The following is a 22,992-nucleotide window of genomic DNA, read 5'->3' on the forward strand; positions in this document are numbered from 1 at the left end:
GCAATTAGCCTGCTACTCTTCCGCTAAAAAAAAATTCAAAAATCAAATCTGTTATTCAATGGAGTCCAGCGACTGGTAGAAAATGGTAAAATGCTTTAGTTTTTGTATTGGAGGGGGAAGGGAAACCACAAAAACCCTTTTGGCTACGCTCATGAAATTTGGAAACTGTAGTTTGCTTACGTTGGCTGCACTGGGGAAGTAAGTTAAGTTTCCCTTTCAGACAATGAGGTCTGAGGCAAGTGATGGTTTGAAGACCCTCCCGGTTACGCCCATGTGTTTTATTATAGGTGTAAGCCTAATTCTCTACAAAATAGATACAGTTTGATAACGCATCAAAAACTGGATATATGCATTCGTAGGATTACATAATGTATTCTATTTATACATGTATGTAGTCTGAAAACTATAAACAGTAGGCCTACAATAGCAGCCTAATGAGTTTGAAGCTTTTTGGTATTACTTATAGATTACAGACGTTTCTTTAAAAAATAAGATTGTTACGTCTTATGAATTTCATGTGTCAATCTAGTCATGCATGTTGATCTGTGACTTAAAATATTCTAAATCATTGGTTTTCCTGGCTGACTCAAGCTACCTATTCCATTAAAAGATAAGAGAAAGCAGAACGGTTAGAGACGCACTTACTTAATGTGAAAAGCTCTTGCTTCCTCCTAGTACATTCTCAAAAACGCGATTTGTATATGAATATGTCATGACCCATTATTTAAAATTTAAATCTCCTTTTATTAAATATCGGATGTGACAGCGCTATATAAATTATTGTAATTATTGTAATAATTTTCATCATTAACGACTTCATACTAAGCATAAGTTTGCCATTAATTATAATAGTATAAAATTGATTTAGATCTAGATTTATTTTTTGATTAATTTTTTTTTTTTTTTTAAGCCTTAAGTGTAGTATCTTTAGATTTATGTTATTAAAAATAAACAAAAAGAAACTTACTTTTTCTTTTCAAATCGCAGAAAGTAGAGCTTTATACTCATATTGAGCTGTGAATAAGTTGGGTGGTTTGCAATTTCGCGGCTGTGTGTATGTGTTAAAGTTAATTTCTATTAAGTATTGTTAAAGAGCTAATTGTCGCGCCTATCTTTTTTTTTATTTTTTCTTTGCTGCGTTATATCAATGTTTTCTAATTTAACCTCTCTCATCCCTCTTTTTGGTTAAATTTCATTGGAACCATTAAAAGTTGGGGGAGGGAAGGAGAAAAAAAAATGGGAGTGCAATCAAAGGCCCAGGCCGACCAGCAAAATGATTAGGCCAAACAGAACCTCGAAGACATCAAAGCAGTCCATGCCGCTCGTGCATAGCATAAAGTACGGTCTAACGTTTTGCAAATGATAATACGTACAGTGTATAGTGTATTATTTTTATATTCATGTTGAATTTCAAAAAAAAAATAATTGTAATAAGAATAAAAAAAAACACAAGAAAACTTGTTCGGGCCTTTGTGTCTTGCTGTTGTCACTTTTTTTTGTTTTTTAAGTTGTCTTCATTGAATTTTTTTTTCTTTGGTCGCGACCAGACCGGCCCATTAGGTACCGGCCCACCGGGCATTTGCCCGTTTGCCCATATAGCCAGTCCGACCCTTACTGAAACTCATTCTGAATTAATTGATAAGGCTATATAGCCCAATGTATGATCGAGATTTAAGTGTTCAGTTTGAGATCAACAGGAAGACAGTTAAAGTCATATTTATTGGTGATCTGAAAATGAAGAACCTAGTTTGGTTTTGAATAGCTCCTAGATTTATGGTCATGCAAATGTGCAAGTCATCCCCTGCAGAGGCCAAAGAAGTCTCTCTATATGTCCAAATTTAAGCATTGGACAACACCGTAATGATACAACAAGCCTCACTCACAGTTTGTGGAAGACTGGGTGATGCTCTGGAACATGTACTTTTGACAGTTCAAAGTTTTGTTTTGTTTTTCTTGATAGCAATTTGGCTTTGAAAATCTGAGTCTGAGATCACAACCGACTTTCTACTAAGAAGAACTGACCTTCCACTGTGTCTTCGTAGTTCTGTCTTCTGTGTTGTGTGTAACAATGTTAACGAAATCAAAATTGCAATTTAATAAATAACAATAATTAGTAATAGTAGATGATTAAGAGACTTGCAGAGTAAATGGATGAGAATTGGCGCAACACTTCGACCCAATTCTCTCGGTCAATCCTTTCCTTTGTGTCAAGACGTCCTGGGTCGAGGTTGGTCGTGACCTCCGAATGTGTCGGGTTAGTTGCAGTGGATGGCCATGAACTTTCATCGTGTATTGTCCAGCACGAGAGCGTTCCTTCGCTTCGCTGGTCATTGCCTTTCTGATATATTACAGACGTTACTTCAAAATAGAAGATAATTACGTCCTAGACATTTCATGTGTCAATCTAGTCATGCATGTTACTCAATGACTTAAACTCTGCTAAGTTACTTTTTTTCCTGGCTGCCTCAGGCAACCCATTTCAAGCTCTAATAGCACTAGGGAAGAAGGGAGCATTTGTACGAATATGTTCTAGCGTATGGAATAAAAATGTGCTTCTATCTTTGTGTCTTTCTGAGTATTTCATCAGGTTTCGTTTTTCTGTTTGTAAATTATGATTCAGTGCTCTATGTATTATAGCTAGTTTACTTTTTATACTTCTGTCCGGAAGTGTCTCTTAGTTTACACTAATGAAATTTGAATAATCGTTTGCTATATATCTCACTGCTCTGTTCGTGCGGTTTGCGCACTGGACTGTCGTTCAGATTTATCGATGGTCCAGGGTTCAAACCCTGCCCGCTCCCTCCCCCGTCGTTTGGACTAGGAAGTAATGATCTTCAACTCTGAAGGAACATCCGAAACATATAAAACATTTTTACAAACGATATTACAAACAGAGGATGCATATTCTAATATTGGCCTAAAAAAGATTAAATAAAATGTTAGTTTTATGTTCTTATTTAATTTGTAAAACCCTAATCTTTTGCTTGATTTTTTAATTATTTTATTCAACATGGCATTTCCATGATAACTTTTCAGTTATTATTACACCTAGATATTTTGAGTTTTTAGTCTGTGAGTAGTGTACCATGAATAAAATAAGTAGTTTTTATTTGTTTTACTTTTTTTGTTACTCTTAATAACTGACATTTTTATGGGTGGAAAGTCATGCTCCAATTTGATTCCCATTTCTGCATTTTAATTTTTTCTAAATCTTTTTGTAAAATTTCAGTATCTTATGTTGTTTTTATGGTTCTATATATTATGCAAGCATCTTCATATAATCTGACTCTTTTGTTCCTGAACTAATGCAATATGGTAGGTCATTTATGTAAAGTAGAAATAGTAGTGGGTCTAAGACAATTCCTTGAGTTTACTATTACTGGTGTGTATTTGGTGTGTATTATAGTCAGTTTTTATTAGAAAAAGTCTAGATATTAATAAAGACTATAAAGTTTTTAAATTATTAGATTATTAGATATAGACATAAGACATACCTCTAATAATACTGTAATACGTTTACTATACTCTATACTTAATCTACTAAACTAGAGATCTATCTATAGATCTATCTATAATTTAGTCAATCTAGATCTATACAATATTCATTATAATACTTCTACTTATAATGACTTATTTAATAAGTTAGTACTTAGATTTAGATCTATTATAGTTTATTAATAGATTTACTTTTCAATGCCTAGACCTAATAATAAAATTGCGAATGATGTCTATAATGACTAATTATTTTTTTTTTATAATTATGGTCCTACTAAATCTAGGTCTAGACTCTATTTAAATCTAGTCTAACATAATGACTGTCTAGGACTCTAGATGATTGAGAAGTTCACATATAGGTGTTTTTAATAATACGGCATGTCGGCTGAAAGTATATAAAGTGCTTTTTTTTTGTAAAAATAAAAAAGAGGCTCCTGTACTCAGTGATAGATTGCCTAACTTTCAAAACTAGTAATAAATTAACAATTAACGTTGAATTACAAGAAAAGTAATCATTTTTCCCGACATTGAAAAAAGGTGCCGGTACCCCGAACCGGTGCGTACCGTCACAAAAATATATGTATATCTCAATCTTCTTTCATTTAATTTTTTTTGCAGGTTTTTCTACTTAATACATTGATACCGGATCGATTTAAATAGGGCCTAAGTATACAAGCAGGATTTCGAGCATTTGGATAAATTTATTTTTTAAATACAAAGTTTTATGGAAGAGTTGTTTGAAGTTTGTAACTTTTTATATTCAGGCTAAAAATATCGAAGCCTACATTTTTACACTCTTTTCTAAACAATTAGAAGAGATGGAATGACTCATAGTGTAGCTTGTGTACATCTGCAAAAACACAAACTCAGATTATTTTTACTGTATAATTCTATTATTATTCCTTTTTAGAAAACAAAAAAAATTCCATATGACTTTATCTAACAGAAAAAAAATTAAACTTACGTCTATTTATGCGGTTATTTATAGTTACCTAGTAATATAAAATATATTGAACTAACACGTACATTCATCATAATGCAGCCATGTAATTTTTCGTTTATAAACATAGCATTATTTAGGACCAATATTTTACAAAGGCTGCTTGGAGAAATCATGTATACCCATTAGGAGAAAAACGACCCCTTTACACAAGAAAAATTTAAGACACTAGAACAGACACAAAATAAACAGTGACATTCATAACAAAATAATATTCAAAATTTATTAGGGTAACACCCTTTTAAGTAATCATTTAAAGTTTAAAATCACTACAATTTTTTTCAACAATTATTTTGTGTATGAAATTGTGTATCAGAAAATGCCGGGTACTTGAAATAAGCTAGTCCTAAAAAAACAACACAGATCTTGGGTAAAATACTCATCAAATAAAGTACTGTAAATGTGTAGTTTCACGAGCTAGTTTCAGGTCTTTTCTTTTTATAGCCTCTGTCGGGTTATATCCCAACTACCCGTATTTTTGTGCCGAATTTTTTTCTCTATCAGGTACACTTAAAATTATAGCCTAATAATGTCAGTTTAATTTAAAGAGAGAACTGAAAAATACAAAGATATATAGGGAAAAAAGCGACTTCCGGTCCAATACTTTTTAATCAAAGAAACGAAATGGACTAGTCCAACAAACCCTATTGGAATCAAAATGCTATAGAATCGAAAAAAAAAATAAACAGAAAATCAGTCAAATAAAATGCAGCTATTGCTGGAAACCTGTGCAAAAAATGTAGTACAATTATGAATGTTTTCTCGCAAGCATTGGAGATTCACCAAAGCTAGGATGACAGCATTTATGAATGAACAGGCTCAACACCATAAGACCACAAGGATAATAATAATTATAATAATAATAATCTTTATTGTCCGTACGGAAATTTGTCTTACAATTTGTGCATCACACCAAACAAAAAACATTATAACTATAAAAAAACAAAGTGTACATTCACACCAGACTCACTCATAATTTACATGTGACAAAGTTTATATCAGATTGTTCTTATTTAATGATTTGATTGCCAGGGGAACAAAAGAGTGTTTGTGTCTGTTTGTCTCTGCTATCGGTGTCTTGTATCTCTTTTGTGATGGTAAAATCACAAAATCCTGACACAAAGGGTGATTCTTTATTTCGAGGATCTTGTTAGCTTTTTTTATAGATGTTTGTCTCAAACAACTGCCCAAATGGGGTTTGTTTTTTGCCAATGATTTTACCAGCAGCATTTAGGATTCTATAAAGTTAAAGATTAAAATCGAAATACAAAGAGGCTTTGCTAAAATATGAGATTATCTTCACAGCATTAGTTTTACTGAACGTAAGGATATTAAATTACTTTCAAGCAAGTGGACTTAATGTTCTGTCGTGTGTGTAGGCAGCTATAAGATCCAGAAAATCAGGCTGGGTTTCCAAGTTATTGAGAATGCACTATTTGACCTATTGAGTAAAGTTAAAATCCCCTTTTAGACCTTGCGATGTCTAGGGCAAATGATGTTAAGGTCATCTGTTTCTTTGGCCAACGGTTGTCGAGCAGCACAACGACCAGCCGCCTTTGCTTTCCCAAACTTAAGTCAGGTACCTGTTAGAGTTGGAGGAACTGAGGGGCGTTATAGGGAAATTCAAAATGGAATGCACAAATTGCCATCCGAACTGCCGTGAACGGCGAGTGCTTATTATTTATAAGCCTTTTTAAAAATCTCTATGAATTAAATAAGCTGCTTTCTATGATAGTTTATATACCTCCATCAATGATAACTTCCTTTTTTATTTATATAAATAAAATATTTAAAGTAATACGACCAACCGCCTTTACTTTTCCCCAACTAATGTCAGGTACCCATTAGAGCTGGGTGGACTCAGAGGCGCCCGAAGATTCCGAATATAAAAACCCAGGATTCGAACCCCGACTTTATTTCTGACTTTGCTACTCGGAAGCTAAAAAAACCCCCCACAGATTTAGTATATAAACATGATACTAAATGATAAAATCGAACGCCCACTCATGATAATATATGGAATATACAGATTTTTATTTTTTGTCGATTCTTTAACTGTTCTGACCTTTTTTAAAATGTAAATTTGAGTAATAAGAAAATGCCAAAGGAATACTATCTGACTAATAAGATCATAACGTACAGAGACGTGAATCCAATGATTGTAATGATGTAATTACTTGAATGCTAAAGTAATTTAACTAGACCCTAGAGCTATAGCATATCAAAAGATAGTTCTTGCATTGGAATTGCTGTTTGTAGATATATTGACACTATAAGTATGACTCGATTTGTTCTCTGCCGGACCCAGCTTATAGTAGTTGGTGTGTGTGGGGGGGGGGGAACGATCATATTCTTAATCCCGGGCCAACGAGTCCCTTGCTGCACTACTGATTATAGTGTAAATATAACGTTTTGCTCTATGGCGCTAGGTGAATCAATTGAATGTCAAGAATTAGACAGTTAGTAGACAGTTAGTCAAAGATCGAGTCTTATGGTTAATTGTCAGCGTTTAAATCTGTGATTACACTTGTGTTGACTGTCCGCTCATTGCATGTACACTCTTGGTTAATTATTTGTAAGGTGGTAACAAGCAAAAAAAAAAAAAAACAACAACTAACAAACAAACAACAAAAAGGTAAAGGTTTAATAAAAAGTAAAAAAATTAATTGTTTTGTTTATTTATCTAGTGCGTGATCACCAAGGATTTTTTTTTAATTATTTATGGAAATGTTTTCTTTTAGTGTTAAAAGAAAGCCAAGCTGATACTATTATAGATGGCTTGAATGCTTAATAGCGGTATATGTTCTTCTAATCGACTTGGGGCGAGGCTCTGATCTATATTGTGGTCTGTGAATGTCGCAATTTTATACAACTCTCTATTCAAGCGTTGGTTCAATGCATGACAGCGGTTCTCAGACTAACTGCCATGACCTCTTAATGTCGAGCCAGAAATGAACTGCACGCGAATCACTGCAACATTGATTTTATTTTAAAAAAACAACAACAACAAAAACGTAATCTGCGTTGTATGTTGTTAAGACATGACTTGACCAGAGGTCTAAGCTCTGAAATGTTATCACGCTGTCTCGGGGTTTGAATTCAGTATTTCATAACATTTTGTGTTTAGTCAAAGCACCTTGATGATTCAGAATGAAACATATCTCTTTTTAAAATAAGACATAAACAGGATTTCACTATTTTTGACGAAAGTGTAACCTTCGTTTTGCTACAAGAAAATAATGGAAATTCTAATATTCTGGATTTTTACGCACTTATAAATACCACGACTCGTTCTTGCGGTATGTGCATCGGTTGTCTCGATGGTCCCGGATTCATACCCTGCCCGCTGCCATCACTCGTCGTCCTGCGGGAGGTTTGGACTAGGAAATAGATTACCTTCAACGCTGAAGGAATATCTGAAACATGTCAAATATTCTACTAACTTTTTTTTTTCAAAGTTGAAAAAAAATATTTCGCCTTACGTTCCATGAGTTACAAACAGAAAAACTGTGTTGTGTGTTATTATTTCTTGAGCAGAGCAGACGTGACCAATGACATTACAGAGTTTTAAAATTGGAGAACCTTTAGCCTAGCAAAAAAACATTTTGAGCGACAAAATAAATACATAGGAAAATGAAGGCGAACTTTAGGGGAAGGTGTCTCAAAGCAGTGTGTGTGTGTGTGTGTGTTTTCTGTGTAGGGCGAGTAGGTTTATAGAATAGTTCAATTGATCTCGAGACAAGACTCGTTTGAAATGAATAGAAAATTAGATTTGGATTTGACTGGGCACAGTTTAAAATGTGAAGTACACTATAATGAGAGCTTTAAAATACACATTTAATAAAGTTGTTTGGTTAGTCTTGAGAGCAGTCACTAGTGTCAGCATGGATCTTAAGAATTCCTCTCTCCCACACACTCTCTCTCTCTCTTTTTCTTTCTGTCTCTCTCTCTTCTCTCTCTCTCTCTTTTTCTTTCTGTCTCTCTCTCTTCTCTTTCTCTCTTTCTTTCTGTCTCTCTCTCTTCTCTCTCTCTCTTTTTCTTTCTGTCTCTCTCTCTTCTCTCTCCCTCTCTTACACACGCACGCTCTGTATCTATCTATCTATCTATCTATCTATCTATCTATCTATCTATCTATCTATCTATCTATCTATCTATCTATCTATCTATATATATATATATATATATATATCAATCTATCTATCTATTTATCTATCTATTTATCTATCTATCTATCTATTAGTATCTATCTATCTATCTATCTATCTATCTATCTATCTATCTATCTATCTATCTATTTATATATATATATATATATATATATATATCAATCTATCAATCTATTTATCTATCTATTTATCTATCTATCTATCTATTAGTATCTATCTATCTATCTATCTATCTATCTATCTATCTATCTATCTATCTATCTATCTATCTATCTATCTATCTATTAAGTGATTAAGAGATACATTTATTCGCTCCACTTTCGATTCCAGGAACTCCCTAAGGGGGCGTGGGTCTGAGAGGTAGAGACAGTCATCTATGTGAGAAAGCTTAAGATCTAGTTTGTGAAAGTAGAGCAGTACTGCTGGTCGAAATAAAGATCACGCTCCAATGACGTTGTCAGTTGACTTGCAGAAGATTCTCTGATGTAGGCCAAAGTAGAGTCGAGGTTTACGAACGCGTGACCTCACGAAAAAAAAAACTATTTGTAGGATATGTTTTTGTATAAAGTAGTATAAACTGTTTGACTTGCCTATCTAAAAGGGATTGTTCGAATCCCTGTTTGAGCCGTCTTTGTTAGGCGTCTATAAGCATCACGAAAATCTTCTCGCATTTACACCTAGAAAAGAGTTTGAACCATAGAACCCTCTCCCCACACTCGTCCTGATAAGAGATTGGACCATAGAACACTCTCCCCACACTAGTCCTGATAAGAGATTGGACCATGGAACACTCTCCACACACTAGTCCTGATAAGAGATTGGACCATAGAACACTCTCCCCACACTAGTCCTGATAAGAGATTGGACCATAGAACACTCTCCCCACACTAGTCCTGATAAGAGATTGGACCATAGAACACTCTCCCCACACTAGTCCTGATAAGAGATTGGACCATAGAACACTCTCCCCACACTAGTCCTGATAAGAGATTGGACCATAGAACACTCTCCCCACACTAGTCTTGATAAGAGATTGGACCATAGAACACTCTCCCCACACTAGTCTTGATAAGAGATTGGACCATAGAACACTCTCCCCACACTAGTCTTGATAAGAGATTGGACCATGGAACACTCTCCACACACTAGTCCTGATAAGAGATTGGACCATAGAACACTCTCCACACACTAGTCCTGATAAGAGATTGGACCATAGAACACTCTCCCCACACTAGTCTTGATAAGAGATTGGACCATAGAACACTCTCCCCACACTAGTCTTGATAAGAGATTGGACCATGGAACACTCTCCACACACTAGTCTTGATAAGAGATTGGACCATGGAACACTCTCCACACACTAGTCCTGATAAGAGATTGGACCATAGAACACTCTCCCCACACTAGTCCTGATAAGAGATTGGACCATAGAACACTCTCCCCACACTAGTCCTGATAAGAGATTGGACCATAGAACACTCTCCCCACACTAGTCCTGATAAGAGATTGGACCATAGAACACTCTCCCCACACTAGTCCTGATAAGAGATTGGACCATAGAACACTCTCCCCACACTAGTCCTGATAAGAGATTGGACCATAGAACACTCTCCCCACACTAGTCCTGATAAGAGATTGGACCATAGAACCCTCTCCCCACACTAGTCTTGATAAGAGATTGGACCATAACACATTCTCCCCACACTAGTCCTGATAAGAGATTGGACCATAAAACACTCTCCCCACACTAGTCCTGATAAGAGATAGGACCATAGAACACTCTCCCCACACTAGTCCTGATAAGAGATTGGACCATAGAACCCTCTCCCCACACTAGTCCTGATAAGAGATTGGACCATAGAACACTCTCCCCACACTAGTCCTGATAAGAGATAGGACCATAGAACACTCTCCCCACACTAGTCCTGATAAGAGATTGGACCATAGAACCCTCTCCCCACACTAGTCCTGATAAGAGATTGGACCATAAAACACTCTCCCCACACTAGTCCGATTGGACCATAGAACACTCTCCCCACACTAGTCTTGATAAGAGATTGGACCATGGAACACTCTCCCCACACTAGTCCTGATAAGAGATTGGACCATAGAACACTCTCCCCACACTAGTCCTGATAAGAGATTGGACCATAGAACACTCTCCCCACACTAGTCTTGATAAGAGATAGGACCATAGAACACTCTCCCCACACTAGTCTTGATAAGAGATAGGACCATAGAACACTCTCCCCATACTAGTCCTGATAAGAGATTGGACCATAGAACACTCTCCCCACACTAGTCCTGATAAGAGATTGGACCATAAAACACTCTCCCCACACTAGTCCGATTGGACCATAGAACACTCTCCCCACACTAGTCTTGATAAGAGATTGGACCATGGAACACTCTCCCAACACTAGTCCTGATAAGAGATTGGACCATGGAACACTCTCCCCACACTAGTCCGATTGGACCATAAAACATTCTCCCCACACTAGTCTTGATAAGAGATTGGACCATAGAACACTCTCCCCACACTAGTCCTGATAAGAGATTGGACCATAAAACACTCTCCCCACACTAGTCCTGATAAGAGATTGGACCATAGAACACTCTCCCTACACTCGTCCTGATAAGAGATTGGACCATAGAACCCTCTCCACACACTAGTTCTGATAAGAGATTGGACCATAGAACACTCTCCCTACACTAGTCCTGATAAGAGATTGGACCATAAAACACTCTCCCCACACTAGTCTTGATAAGAGATAGGACCATGGAACACTCTCCCCACACTAGTCCTGATAAGAGATAGGACCATGGAACACTCTCCCCACACTAGTCTTGATAAGAGATAGGACCATGGAACACTCTCCCCACACTAGTCTTGATAAGAGATTGGACCATGGAACACTCTCCCCACACTAGTCTTGATAAGAGATTGGACCATGGAACACTCTCCCCACACTAGTCCTGATAAGAGATAGGACCATGGAACACTCTCCCCACACTAGTCCTGATAAGAGATAGGACCATGGAACACTCTCCCCACACTAGTCTTGATAAGAGATTGGACCATAACACATTCTCCCCACACTAGTCCGATTGGACCATAACACATTCTCCCCACACCATAACTCACTTGACGTACATGACAGAAAGAAATACAAAAGTAAGTCCATAATTTTGAACGTACAAGATCTAGATATATTTGTCTGTCGACATGCAGCATGTAGATGCAGAGTGTTGAGACAACTGGTCATTGAATGAAGTTGACAAGAGATTATCGTTTCTAATCTTACATTCTCGTTCTCCTGTGGAGGTTTGTAGACATTGCTCCAATTCGTCAGGCTGTGTTCTCTATTCTTTCATTAACTACGTATGAGCAGAGAGGTGCAGAGGGGAATAAAGAGGAAAATCTGTCACTAGATGTCAGGTCAGATAAAGTCTTTTTTTTTTTCTTCATTACAAAGATTAAATCAACTCACTCTGTCTGTCCGGTAAAAAGACTCTACACGTTATTTCTCCGACACCCAATCTCTAGACCTACTGTAGTGTAAAGTTTTGGATAATTATTTCTTTTACCTTAAAACATAATAGTCAATAAAATGCCAACCGATTTTTTAATTAACTATTGGTATTTAATTAAGCTGAATTAGTACCCTTTTTTAGTATCATAGGCAGTAGTAAGTTTAAAACAAACAATATATAACTATACAATCTTCTTTAGTAATAAGGACGTAACTTACAGAGTGATTAGAATGTCGGCTGGAGTAGGCGTGAGCAGGGAGTTTGAATTCGTTTCTCTCTCCTTCCTTCTTCGTAAATGCTTGTAAAAAGTGATTACTGTAAAATTCATCCAGATCTCTCTTTCTTTCTCCCCTCCCCCAATTTTCTCAACTGGTCCTAATAAGGATAGGCTCATAGCGTATTGAGAAGGTTAAAAGCATGAAATAGCGCTAAACAAAAACAATTGGTAAAAATATTTTTAATCCCATGATTATTTTTGGTCTAGATCAGGGGTTGGCAACCTTTTTGTATCGAGGGCCGCATTAAAAAAAGGTTTGGGAATGGTGGGCCGCTTGCTTACTGTGTAGAATATCCTTTAACTCATATTTACACTGTATTATATTCACGTTTCTTTTTTTTTTCATACTCCACGTTGAACAATTACAACAAGAGTTAGCAATATTTGAAAACAATTTTATGATTTTTAAAAAATTGCTGTTGTCTTTTTATTTCACAGTATCTCCACAAAAATACAGTTGTACTTAATGTGTAGTATTTTACTTTTTACACTCGTGCATAATGTTCAGGAACTGTGAAACTATCTTTTTAGTTCTTATTCCTATATATATAGTTCGTCCATCGTGGTTCGATGATGACCACTTTGTCATCCAGGGGGCTGAGGGCTTTGCACTGGGGTTTTATGCCTCCTCATGTGGCTGGTAAGACCTATGTGAGCCCAGAATGTTCGGCCGCACACTGGGCAGGTTATTCCAGCTGGAGCTAGTGTCGTTTGACTTGCTTTTCTTTTCTGACGTTTTTCTTCTGCCAGCGTTGTTCTTTTTTCCTCAGCAACTTTTGCGCCAGTTTTCACAGCGCGACGCCATGATGCTCTGTCATGTGCCTCTGTCTCCCAGGTGCCTGGGTCTATGCTGAACGCCTTCAGAGAAGCTTTGAGGGTGACCCTGAAGCGCTTTCTTTGACCACCTTGCGTGCGCTTTCCTTCGCTTAGTTGGCCATACAAGAGTCGTTTAGGGAAGCGGAGGTCTTCCATTCTGTAGACGTGACCTGTCCATCGCAGCTGGGACTGCATCAGGATTGTGTGGATGCTTTGCAGACACGCTCTTCGAAGGACTTCTGTATCTGGTATTTTGTCTTGCCATTTGACATTTAGTATTTTTCTCAGACATGTCATGTGGAAGTGGTTTAGTTTCTTTGCATGTTTACTGTACACTGTCCATGTTTCTGAGGCATAGAGCAATGTAGGGAGGATGACGGCTCTATAGACCCCTAGCTTTGTGTTTGTGGTAATACCACGTCTGTTCCAGACATTTGTAGACAGTCTGCCCTATGACTGCTGTGAAATTACAGTCAGTCAACATTGACCAGTGATTATACTTGTTTTGTTTCCACACAAACAAAAAAAAAGCTTGCTTACTAAATGAGAAAATATATGTTCCGGAAGTTAAATGTCGGGACAAGCGAAGCCTGCTCTTTTGGAGCATCACCAGAGAATGCTGACCATATCCTTAAATGGTGCATACTAAATCAAGAGACCCGAACAAGACTCTCCAAGACTTTTCGGAGAACTGCCTGATCTGAAACCACTGCGCGGCTCATCTCAGATATAGGATTACTGATCTGAAACCTGCAACATATAAAATGAGAACGAAGAAGAAGAAGAACAGATGAATATGTACACAAATAGTGTGAACAGCAGTACATTTGTTTAAAGTGTGGACATGCAGCTTCTGGCACCCATAAGACTCCCGTGGTAGTTCTGATTGTTCTCTTTGCTTGGAGTTACGATCTCTGGAGCTGAATCAGCTTCTGCGATAAATGGTGAGCTGATGGTATTGAAAACTGGATCTTGTCGTCTTAAAATTTGCTTTTATAAATGGCACAAATAAGGACTCTTAATAAGTGTTGTATTTTAATCATTTCACTAGAGATAGTTTCACCTTTCAGCAAAGGAAAATGACAAAAACTATTTTTTTTTTTGCTTGCCTGTAAAAATGGGAAAGCCTTGTTTGAAAAGATTTAACTTGCATTTACATTGCATATGTAAACAGCCAATAGGGTTTGTTGGACTAGTCCGTTTCGTTTCTTTGATTAAAAAGTATTGGGCCGGAAGTGGCTTTTTTCCTTATATATCTTTGCATTTTTCAGTTCTCTCTTTAAATTAAACTGACATTATTATGCTATAATTTTAAGTGTGCCTGATAGGGAAAAAAATTCTGCACAAAAATACAGGTAGTTGTGATCAAACCCGATAGAGGCTATAAAAAGAAAAGACCTGAAACTAGCGCGTAAAACTACACATTTACAGTACTTTATTTGATGAGTATTTTACCCAAGATCTGTGGGTTTTTTTTTAGGACTAGCTTATTTCAAGTACCCGGCATTTTCCGATACACAATTTCATACACAAAATAATTGTTGAAAAAAATTGTAGTGATTTTAAACTTTAAATGATTACTTAAAAAGGTGTTACTCTAATCAATTTTGAATATTATTTTGTTATGAATGTCACTGTCTATTTTGTGTCTGTTCTAGTTTCTTAAATTTTTCTTGTGTAAAGGGGTCGTTTTTCTCCTAATGGGTATACCTGGTTTCTCCAAGCAGCCTATATAGGTCCTAAATAATGCTATGTTCATAAGCGAAAAATCACATGGCTGCATTATGATGAATGTACGTGTTAATTCAATATATTTTATATTACTAGGTAACTAAAAATAACTGTATAAATAGACGTAAGTTTCTTTTTTTTCTGTTAGACAAAGTTATATGTCAAATTTTCTAAAAAGGAATAATAATAGAATTATACAGTAAAAATAATCACTACGTTTTTTTTTAAAAATAGTTTTGAAAGTCTAACTGTGTTTTTGCAGATGTACACAAGCTACACTATGAGTCCGTCCATCTCTTCTAATTGTTTAGAAATGAGTGTAAAAATGTAGGCTTCGATATTTTTAGCCTGAATTTAAGAAGTTACAAACTTCAAACAACTCTTCCATAAAACTTTGTATTTAAAAAATAAATTTATCCAATGCTCGAAATCCTGCTTGTATACTTAGGCCCTATTTAAATCGATCCGGTATCAATGTATTAAGTAGCAATAACCCCGCAAAAAAAAATTAAATGACAGAAGATTGAGATATACATTTATTTTTATGACGGTACGCACCGGTACGGGGTACCGGCACCTTTTTTCAATGTCGGGAAAAAATTATTACTTTTCTTGTTATTCAACGTTAATTTATTATTAGTTGAAAGTTAGGCAATCTATCACTGAGTACCGGCACCTATTTTTTATTAAAAAAAAAAAAAAGCACTTTATATACTTTCAGCCGACATACCGTATTATTCAAAACACCTCTATGTGAACTTGTTAATCATCTAGAGTCTTAGACAGTCATTATTTTAGACTAGATTTAAATAGAGTCTAGACCTAGATCTAGTAGGACTATTACTATAAAAAAAAAATTAAAATAATCAGTCATTATAGACATCTTTCGCAATTTTATTATCAGGTCTAGGCATTGAAAAGTAAATCTATTAATAAACTATAAAAGATCTAAGTCTAAGTACTAACTTATTAAATAAGTCATTATAAGTAGAAGTATTATAATGAATATTGTATAGATCTAGATTGACTAGATTATAGATAGATCTATAGATAGAGCTCTAGTCTAGTAGATTAAGTGACTTGGCAGAATTTAAGTCATTGGTTAATATGCATGACTAAATGCATGACGCGTAGGACGTAATCATCTTCTTTTTTGAAGTAACGTCTGTATTATATAAGATAAGATAAGTATAGAGTATAGTAAACGTATTACAGTATTATTAAATCTATGTCCTATGTCTATATCTAATAATTAAAAAAACTTTAGTCTTTAACCCTAACCCATGGAATCCACATATTGATGAAACTACAAAAAAATCAAACAAAGCATTAGGATTTATTAAAAGAAATTTCTATAAATCAAATAAGAACATAAAACTAAAATGTTATTTAACCTTGGTTAGGCCAATAATAGAATATGCATCCTCTGTTTGGGACCCCTCAACTCAAGAAAACATTAAGAAACTAGAACAGACACAAAATAGAGCAGTGCGATTCATAACAAACGAATATTCACATTTGACTAGAGTAACACCTTTAGTAAAATCACTAAATTTAGAAAGCCTTCAGGACAGAAGGCTCAAAAGTAAAGTAGCAATCATACATAAAACACTGAACCATAATCTTCAAATACAAAAACAAAATTTAATAAAATACTCTGAAAGACACAAAGATAAAGGCACATTCCTCGTCCCATATGCTAGGACAAATTTGTACAAATACTCCTTCTTCCTTAGTGCTATTAGAGCATGGAATGGGTTGCCTGAGCTAGCCAGGAAAACCAGTGACTTGGCAGAATTTAAGTCATTGGTTAATATGCATGACTAAATGCATGACGCGTAGGACGTAATCATCTTCTTTTTTGAAGTAACGTCTGTATTATATAAGATAAGAAGATAGACATTTTTCTAATAAAAACTGACTATAGGCTAGTATAGGCATAGCATAGGCTAGACTCGACAATCTAGTCTCAAGATAGAATCTATACTATTGCTAGATCTATTCGATTTTTATATATAGATCTAGACTAGAATTAGATTATAGATCTATATATACTAATGGAGAGATGATATGCGGTGTTAGCCGTGACCCGTGTATGTCGAAGGCGCCGTGTTAGCTAATAGCGTTGCGCAAGAAACAAACCTGGGTTTTTCTAAACTCTAATACTTGGTATGTAATAGTAAAACAGCACCTACCTAAATAAATGGTAACTAGAAATAAAAAAACTATATTTATTGTAGTATATATAGGTCTGTGGTTGTATTTTATATAGCCTTCGTAACTTCTTCTATAGAGAAATGACTTTTGTAATTTCTTTTACTGAAAATTGGGCTATTCGCGTCTGACACATATATAATTTTTATGTTCAGCAACAAACCCTATTGCAAAAGCAATTATGGAAAAGAACATGAAATCTGTCTTCCACTCTTCATTAGAAATATTGATAACAAAGTCACAGTCAATGTTCTTCAAGGAACATAACATTTTCTTTCATGAGATTTTATATTCTTCTCATTTGCCTTGCCCATGCTAAGCTAGCGGATACACCGGAACTACCCGAGATTAACAGCCCTAATTCTAATATGTCTACTGTGTTATTATATAACGCTATGCTGCAATTTCATGCTGCTTTGTGCAAACTTTCCTGTTTAGAGTTTATGGTTGGGATATTTTTTATTTTTAAAAAATATATTTTTCTCAGTCAAAGATCGAGCTCCATCAGTTGTTACACTTGCCATCTTGTTCGAAGCCTACCCAACACTCAGACAATTGTGTCTTGAATGGAGTGTATAGCCTATAAGCATAATCTTCCTTTACTTAAAACTTTTTAGAATGAGACAGTTTTAATAATTTATATAGATATTATTTTTATATTTGCATTTTTATATGTATATACTGTGGGCACAACTGATTTCTGTAGGTGTCGGCGGGCCGCATAAAACACTTCGGCGGGCCGCATATGGCCCGCCGGACGTAATTTGCCCACCCCTGGTCTAGATCTATTACACATTTAATAACATGACTGATCTAAACTAGTTGATACAACTACACTTCGTAAGTTCGTATAAACCTTTTTTTTTATGTAAGTATTTTGTACGTAGTTCTTGTTTTCCATTTGAATTCCGCCTGACCAACTTTTTTGTGGTGTTCCTTCCCTGTGATTAGAATCTGAATACCTTGTAGTCTGATTGGATCGTTAGATCTAAGTGCTTCACATTCCAGTAATTGCTAAACCAATTTATAATTTATGTTTGATGGCATTCTTTCTATCATGGGTCGTAAATCTGAGACTTCATTCTAGCTTAGTGGTGCCAAACTTTTCTGACAAATTTGTCCCAGGCAGCGTCGCCGTTGAACAGCGTCGTGTCCAGTGGAATCGATCCTCTGAGCAGGGATGGTCTTAAGTCTTAGGCATAGGCTAGGGCCTCCGAATGGCGAAGAACTCGCGCAGGACTCAAAGAATTTTTTTTTAGATAAAAAATTTGCGACTCGTGGATCAAGTCTTTGGCTTTATTCCAACCAGCCGTGAAATACCAGCCTAGCTCTTAGTCTCTATTATGATTCTAGGTTTATTGTAAAATATTTAGATCTATTTGTTAGAATACATAAACTCAAGGACCATTGTTTCTTTCTTATTGTTAAATGTCGAATCGTTATTTGTAGTTTTGAGATCATGAATCGTAAGTGTGTCAAGTACTACACACCGGCGCTACTAACAATGTAACTTATTTATCGATTTAGATCTAGATACAAGAAAGGTTTTTAACTCATTGCGTATTTTTCGATATTTGGTTTTTGTTTGTTTTTATACTTTATTTGGGACTACCATTTTCACTTCAATTAACTAAGGCCGGCTCTGCTACATTACGTACTGTTGGAAGAAGTTGGCATGGTTCGGAAACGGCCTGCTAGCCTTAGATTTGGGCATCACTGTTTTAGCTGATCAGCACTAATAGTTATTTCTAGTAATGGATAAACTTCTTCTTCACTTCTCTTATAATTTACAGATAAGAAGTATTGTAATGGAAGACGGGTGTCTTCATTTAGTTAGGAATGTTAATGAACTTATAAATTCAACAATGTCCAGGTTTTCCTGCCTGATCTATTCCACGCGTTCCATGCTCCAGTGGGAAGTGGAAAGGTGCTCCAGCTAGAAAATGGGAGAAAAACAATGACATGTTAATTATGATTGAGTGTTTTTATGAAACTGTTAATACTTAAAAAAAAACTATTTTCTATGGGCTAGTGATTATAGCATTGGTGAAACTCTAATTGAATAATAATTATCAATTTATTTATTATCTTACCGTTCTTTGAATTTTTGTGTGTGCAGAATTCTATCTTTATATAATTTCGAAGACTGTGAGACAGTCAGACAGTGAGACAGACAAACAGTGAGACAGTCTAAAACGAAACTGAATTGAAACTGAATTGAAACTGAATTGAACAATCACGTTTAAAACATTTTCGTTTTTCTGGATTTTTTATTCTTGATTTTGTTTTTCATCTTTTAGAGTTACAGTAAGACGTCTGACATGACATGACGTCACTATGGCTAGTGATGTCCATAATTGCCCTGTGCTGGCCGCCCGGCCTCTTAGCACAAACTAGTCTCAGTAAGTACAAAAAAAATCAGCTGCTCTTGAAATATTACACATATGATTTACGTCAGATGAACGAAAAAATTGTCTATATATACTCACTGTTTTGACGGTGATTATTTACAATTTGACCTGTTCTATTGTTTATTTTTAACAGCTACAAATATCCTTATCCTATAGGATAACTTACAAACGTTGATTGTTAGTTACAACATGTATCAATTATAAATTAATGACTTAATTAGTATTGTATCGTGGGAAGATGAGAAAATTGGACCTCAGTGGGAAGCGTGGTCGAGAGGCCAAGTGCGCTTGATCTTGGCTTGGCTTGGCTTGACTTGGCTTGGCTTGGCTTGGCTTGGCTTGGCTTGGCTTGGCTTGGCTTGACTTGGCTTGGCTTGGCTTGGCTTGACTTGGCTTGGCTTGGCATGGCTTGGCTTGACTTGGCTTGGCTTGGCTTGGCTTGGCTTGGCTTGGCTTGGCTACCTAGAAGGGGGCTCGAGGTTCGACACGGAAAACCAACTCCTAGATACCTTCCCCCCCACACACACACACTGGTCCACAAATGAGATTGGACCAAAAGCGCTCTGAGCATGATATAAGCATGAAAATAGCGCTATATAAAAGCTATAATAATAATAATAATTAAGTTTATCTGCTCTGGGATTTGTAGCCTGGTCCTACTCGTAGCTTGGTCCTAATGGTCCTACTAGTAGTCTGGTCCTAACTTGCTACTAAAATATCGGTTAAACATCTAAACCATTTTCTTCAAATCTGAAGGATCCAGATGCTTTAAAGGTGCATTAAGTTACAACTTGTAGATTTTTTTTTGTTCTAAGTTTTCCTTGTTGATTTTTCGGAGATTTAAAAAAAAATGTATACAAATGACTGTGATATGTAATTTTTATTTTCTAATAGATTTTGTGAAATACGATGTGATCATTTGTGTGGACAGCAGTGTCACGATTGGTCTTGACAACTTCAGGGCTTTACTGAAGTCCGTCTTGACGGAGTATATAGAAACATGGCCTATAGGCGAGGACGCGGTAAGTAGCTAGCACCCACAACAAAGGTTGTTTGTTGAATAGCCGTTAAGCTGTAATTGATGATTCTAAACTAACGATACGCTACTTGTTAAAGAGACAATCTTACCGTGTAGCTTTTATTAAAAAGCGTCTTGGTACACATTTTGTTCACTTCCTCTTGGTACACATTTTGTTCACTTCCTCTTGGTACACATTTTGTTCACTTCCTCTTGGTGCACATTTTGTTCACTTCCTCTTGGTACATATTTTGTTCACTTCCTCTTGGTACACATTTTGTTCACTTCCTCTTGGTACACATTTTGTTCACTTCCTCTTGGTACACATTTTGTTCACTTCCTCTTGGTACACATTTTGTTCACTTCCTCTTGGTACACATTTTGTTCACTTCCAATTCTCAGATCATGTTGAAATTGTGCCCATGTATTCATAGCCGATGACAATACACGAATCAATAAAAACAATAACAATATATTTATATATTTATAGCTACTTTCATGCTTATAGCATGCTCAGAGCGCTTTGGTCCAATCTTATTTGTAGACCAGTGGGGGGAGGGGGGTATCAAGGAGTTGGTTTTCCGTGCTGCCTTTAGGCGCTCAGACCTCGACTCGAACCTAAGTAGCCAAGCCAAGCCAAGTTCAAGCGCACTTGGCCTCTCGACCACGCTTTCCTAACCCTAACAATTAACCAATTTGTTTATCAATTAGCAGTAACTAATTAAATCTTGTATTATATAAAAAAAGGGAGTCGAACCTTGCAGTAGTGAAATATATGGCAGTGATTTTGCGGTTTTCCTTACCCTCATGATATAGCATACGTTAAAAATTCAAATTAACTTCAAACTAAGGTCGCTATTACAGAGTGCCAAACTTTATGGTGCCTAAATTTTTTGCTTTGTCCAAAAAGTGACCAATTTACCAGTGGCCAAATTTTCAGACACCATATAAAATATATATGTTAGTTATAAAGATAATATAAAGAGATATGAAAAGAGATTAATGACATTCATCATTAAATGTGTTTGTATCGTGCATTTAGGTCAAGGTTGGAGTGATAGCCTTTTCTACGACCCTTGAGGTCATTTCTATGACCGGTAACCTGACCTTGCTGGAGCAGAAAGTGCCCTTAATGTATTATGAAGGACGGTCAACCAACACCCACCTGGCACTGGATCAAGCAAATACCATGTTTATAGTAAGTGCTACATGTAGAGCTCATATCTGATTGCGATGTTAACAAAATATTGCTCTCGGAGCCGATACGCAGGGTTTTTCTTTCTTCTAGTCAGTGTTTTTGTGCTCTTTTAAGAGCAAAGGATAATGTTCTCACTAGCGCATCCAGAACTTTCGAATGGGGAGGGGGCGATTTTTTTCTTAACCCTAACGCCCAATAAACTCTAACCCTATGCATAAACGCGCGTATATATATATATATATATATATATATATATATATATATATATATATATATATATATATATATATATATATATATATATATTTATATTTGTTTCATTTCTTTACTAAAATTCGACCGCCCTACCGCCCCACCCCCCATGACATGGAACCGTCAGTGACTATTCTAGAGGCGCCCTCATAACCGGTGAGCCAGTGTGTGTTATACTTTCGTAGATTTCCTATCTGACGTATTTTTTATTGAAGAAAAAAAAAATTTTTTTTTATACAGAGAAAGTACTCAGAAAGTACATGACTGATTGTGCGATTATGTGTTTGTCTCTGTGCTGTTTGGCTTATTTGACTTGACTTAATCGTATTGGCTCTTATCTTATATGAAACAGATGTTACTTCAAAAAAGAAGATTATTACGTCCTTTGCGTCATGAGTTTAGTCATGCATTTTAACAAATGACCTAAATTCTGCCAAGTCTCTGATTTTCCTGGCTAGTTTAGGCAACCCATTCCGTGCTCTAATAGCGCTAGGGAAGAAGGAGCATTTGTACAAATTTGTCCTAGCATATGGGACGAGGAATGGAGCATTGACTCTCAACAGCACTACATCATCGTACTATCTTCTGTGCTATTCCCCTAAATTGCGTCCATGTCCATTCGACCATTTTCGCTTCTTGTTCCACAGATATCTTCCATGTTAGCTTTGGTCTCCCGAACTTTCTCTTCTTCCAGTCTACAGCCTGTCTTGCAAATATTGTTCTTCGAATCCAATTCCAAGTCCAGCCACATTAGAGATGTTTTATTTCTTGTGACTGATGTTTGTTGCTTGCATGGGGAAATATTTCAAGAAAATATAACACGTTCATATATAGAGCAGGTCAAGGTTATACGGCAGCGTAAACAGTGCTGTTGCAAAGT

At 36.0% G+C, this 22,992-nt stretch overlaps 1 protein-coding gene across 3 annotated transcripts in view; it reads left to right on the forward strand.

Annotated features, from left to right (window-relative positions):
* The window catches only part of LOC106068286 (uncharacterized), a 52,089-nt gene that overhangs the window by 9,376 nt on the left and 19,721 nt on the right, over positions 1-22,992 (forward strand). For all 3 annotated transcript variants that reach the window (XM_056043392.1, XM_056043390.1, XM_056043393.1), the window contains exons 2-4: positions 19,534-19,635; positions 20,539-20,666; positions 21,705-21,860. In XM_056043392.1, the coding sequence (XP_055899367.1) occupies positions 19,560-19,635; positions 20,539-20,666; positions 21,705-21,860 (360 nt within the window). In that variant the 5' untranslated portion in view covers positions 19,534-19,559. The remainder of the gene's footprint in view (positions 1-19,533; positions 19,636-20,538; positions 20,667-21,704; positions 21,861-22,992) is intronic.

The sequence above is a fragment of the Biomphalaria glabrata genome, chromosome 10 (genome assembly GCF_947242115.1).
Source record: "Biomphalaria glabrata chromosome 10, xgBioGlab47.1, whole genome shotgun sequence".
NCBI lineage: Eukaryota > Metazoa > Mollusca > Gastropoda > Planorbidae > Biomphalaria > Biomphalaria glabrata.